The sequence below is a fragment of the Crocuta crocuta genome, unplaced genomic scaffold (assembly GCF_008692635.1).
Source record: "Crocuta crocuta isolate KB4526 unplaced genomic scaffold, BGI_CrCroc_1.0 scaffold234, whole genome shotgun sequence".
NCBI classification, from domain to species: Eukaryota; Metazoa; Chordata; class Mammalia; order Carnivora; family Hyaenidae; genus Crocuta; species Crocuta crocuta.
This window is the reverse complement of record NW_027529647.1, coordinates 2,183,566-2,187,182: the sequence shown is the minus strand read 5'-3', so window position 1 is coordinate 2,187,182 and position 3,617 is coordinate 2,183,566. Positions and strand designations below refer to the sequence as shown.

Sequence of the window (3,617 nt, the reverse complement as noted above, 5' to 3'; positions counted from 1 at the left end):
CCCGCTCCTCCGCATCCCCTGAGCCACCACTGACCCACCACGTCGCTGTGGGAGGCACGATGCGCAGCGCAGGGAAGGGCCACACGGGCGCAGCAGGGGTTGGCTCGTCCAGGGGAATGACGCGGAAGCGCACTCCCAGCCGGGACTCCCAGTCAGGTGTCCGGTACCTGGAAGATTTCCTTGAGTCTCGCGTCCCCCACCCCCAACCTGGAATGGGGTTACCTGCTGCCTCGGGATGTACAGCCTTGTAGTGCGCGGGTGAGGGGGGTGGTTAGGAGGGGTTCGGGCACGCTGAGCCCCTCTGCACCTTCAGCCTTGGCTGTATCTTGGTGGGGACTCTTGGGAAGCTGAATGTGGGCCTCAAATCAGGGAACTTCAGAGCAGGAATGGGGGACCAGAGGGAACTGGAACTGGCAGAACTTGGACTTCTCAGATGAGAAGCTGAAATGTGCAGGAAATGTGAAATGTACAGGAAAGCTGCAGTCTTGAATGTGGGCTCTAGGGGAGGTGGGAGAACCTGGCCCCTCACCCATCACCCAGTCTGCCCACAAGGATACCCCAGGGCCCCAGCTCCACCCTAGCTCTACCGCCATAATACATTTTTTTCTGCTTCTCCAGGCCAGAATCCGGGAGCCCTCAGTGACTGTGAATTGTGCAGACGCCTCTGCAGCCCCATCCCCCCCCAGCCGAGGCAGCGCCAGCGCCGGCTCAGGCACAAGGTCACTGCCCACCTGGGGCCCTGGCANCGTCGTCCCCGCAGCCCCCAGGAAGCCCAGGAAGTTCTCCAAACTGGTCCTGCTGACAGCCTCCACAGAGAACGTGGATGGGGTAGACTCCCAGCCCGAAGGAGAGCACTGTGTCTTGTCCCTGGAGATGTGTGACCCTGACACACTAGCCAGGACCCCTCAGATCCTGCCAGTGGAGGAGCAAGCAGAGACAGTCCAGCCAACCCCCCAGGTCCCTGAGCATAAATGCAGCCAGCCAGACCCAGGTGAGTTCCAGGCCTGCGCCTCTGGCCCAGCCACCTTTGTGCCCCTGCATGCTCAGACATAGGCCCTGTGTCCCCCCTTTCCAGGGGGGTGGCCTTGGAGTCCCATCCCTCCTCTGAGCTAAGCATCTTTGTCTCTCATCACGACTGTCTCAAGCTGGTGTGACGATCTCATCCCTGTGCATCCCCCGTCATTCCCATCCATGCCCTTGGCCTCAAGTCTTGCTCTGCACCAGCTAACCCTGCCCCCCCTTGCCCTCAGCAGCCCCCACGCCCCTGGAGTTCCTGAGGACCCCTTTTGGGGGCCGCCTCCTGGTGCTCGAGTGCTTCCTGTACAAGCAGGAGAAGGCCGTGGGGGACAAGGTATACTGGAAGTGCCGTGAGCACACTGAGCTGGGCTGCCGTGGCCGGGCCATCACCCGGGGCCCACGGGCCACCGTGATGCGGGGCCACTGCCACCCGCCTGACGAGGAGGGCCTGGAGGCCCGGCGCAAGAGACAGAAGCTGCCCAGCCCGGCCCTGCCTGAAGGCCTAGGGGGTCCGGAGGGCCCTGGAGGCCAAGTGGAGGAGCCACTGGAGGGGGTGGGCCCATGGCTGTGCCCTGAAGAGCCAGAGCCCGCCCCCGGCGTGGTGCTGAGCAAGCCGGCCACAGAGGAGGACGAGGGCCTACGAGCCCTGTCACTGCTGAGCTTGCCCCCCAAGAAACGCCCAACACTGGGGACCGGTGAGTGCCTCACACCTGGCCTCCACTCTGGGGTGAGCGGGAGTCCGCAGGCCCTTTCCTGTGCCTATATGGAAGTGGGGGGTCCCTCGTGGCTTTGTAATGTGCTCAAAGTCAACATGACTGAAAAATAAGCATGTCCCCCAAATCGTTAAGCCCATGGGTTACAGCTAGTGCTCCAGAACCAGGGGTCTCAGGGCCTTCTGGAACTTTCTGATGCAGCAGGGTCTGGTGTGAGGCCAGACACCCGAGTTTTCACAGGCCCAGGTGGTCCTGGAAACCCAGGAGTTTAGGGAAGGTTCGCCCAGGGTAGAATGTTGAGCTTTGGGCCAGGTTCAAGTCACAGACCCACCTTGTGTAGGTTGTTGACTTCAGAATATGTGCTGAAGTTCTGGAGTTTTGGGAGCTCCATCGGGGCTGGGTGCAGCTCAGGAGCAGGGNAGGGGTGTCTGGGTTGTGCTGGTGCTGAGCACCCGGCGCCTGAAGTCTGCTGCGTGGCTTTTACTAGCAGTAAGCGTGAGGTCGTCTCCATCCCAAAGGTTCGCTCCCTCCTGACCCAGGTTCAAGGATGTAAGGATTTAGGGTAGCTGCTGTCCTGGTACCGAGGGCTGACAGGGGCGAGGTGGGGCATGGAAGACTCGTTTTTCCCTGTGTGTCTTTTACCACCATTTGTTTTCTATAGCACGTGTATGTATTATTCAAAAATTAGATAAAAGTTGCTTATAAGCTCTAAAAACAAGCATGGCCGTGAGTGACTGAGCGCATAGCCTGTGAAGTCAAAGCCGGCTCCGTCCTTCCCGGGTGCGTGACCTTGGATGTGATGTGTAGCCACCGGGATCTGTGGCCACCGCACTGACCTTCAGGAGAGGAACCGCATCTCCTCCCGGGTCCTGGGTGGGGGGTCCGTGGGAGTGCGCCCGGGGCCCACGCACGTCCAGCTCAGGGGAAGCTGCAATAAAGGTCAGCATAGAGGAGGAGGCGCTTGGCCCCTGCACCCCCTGGGCCTCTGCTCGGTGCCCTGACTGCCCAGCCCCCTCCCCCAGGAGAACCCCCGCCCCTGGAGTTCCTGAGGACGTGCTACGGGGGCAGCTTCCTGGTGCACCAGTCCTTCCTCTACAAGCGAGAGAAGGCCGTGGCGGACAAGGTGTACTGGACGTGCCGGGACCACGCTCTGCGCGGCTGTCGCAGCCGGGCCATCACCCAGGGCCAGCGGGTGACGGTGATGCGCGGCCACTGCCACCCGCCCGACGTGGAGGGCCTGGAGGCCCGGCGGCAGCAGGAGAAGGCCATGGAGACCCTGCAGGCCCGGCCGGGTGGGCCTGGGGGCCACGTGGACGAGCTGCTCTCCCGCAGCGGGGCCGGGCCCCTGCCGCTCAGCAGAGCCCGGCCTAGAAAGCGCACGAAGGTCCCCCCGGCCCAGCCCCCAGCGCTGCAGGGCTCCCCCGCTGGGGACCAGGACGACGACCTAGGTGAGTCCTTCTCACCTGGCCTGGAGCTGGGCCCCCTCCAGCCATGCTTCTTCGGGTCCAGGGAAGTAGGAGGGGACCCCAAGACCCTGAACTCCCCCCCCATCTCTCCCGTCTCTCCCCAGGAGGCCCTGAGTTCCTGAGGACCCCTCTGGGGGGCAGCTTCCTGGTGTACGAGTCCTTCCTGTACAGGCGGGAGAAGGCGGCCGGGGAGAAGGTGTACTGGACGTGCCGGGACCAGGCCCGCATGGGCTGCCGCAGCCGCGCCATCACCCAGGGCCAGCGGGTGACGGTGATGCGCGGCCACTGCCACCCGCCTGACCTGGGGGGCCTGGAGGCCCTGAGGCAGCGGGAGAAGCGCCCTGGTGCGGCCCAGCGGGGGAGCGCAGGTAGGACAGACGCCCGGTGGGCCTAGGGGACAGGCAGACGACCCAGACAGCCA

At 63.7% G+C, this 3,617-nt stretch overlaps 1 protein-coding gene and 1 long non-coding RNA gene across 2 annotated transcripts in view; both read left to right on the top strand.

The window, feature by feature from the left end:
- Positions 1-714, top strand: part of LOC144230335 (uncharacterized) — a 10,838-nt gene extending 10,124 nt beyond the window's left edge. Inside the window, exon 3 of the long non-coding RNA XR_013334749.1 lies at positions 619-714. This is a non-coding gene — a long non-coding RNA (uncharacterized LOC144230335). The remainder of the gene's footprint in view (positions 1-618) is intronic.
- Positions 715-720: 6 nt separating this feature from the next.
- FLYWCH1 (FLYWCH-type zinc finger 1) overlaps positions 721-3,617 on the top strand; it is a gene marked incomplete at its 5' end in the record, with an annotated part of 12,543 nt that continues 9,646 nt past the window's right edge. The window contains 4 exons of the mRNA XM_077762766.1: positions 721-991; positions 1,251-1,712; positions 2,753-3,178; positions 3,301-3,564. Coding sequence (XP_077618892.1) covers positions 721-991; positions 1,251-1,712; positions 2,753-3,178; positions 3,301-3,564 — 1,423 coding nt within the window. The remainder of the gene's footprint in view (positions 992-1,250; positions 1,713-2,752; positions 3,179-3,300; positions 3,565-3,617) is intronic.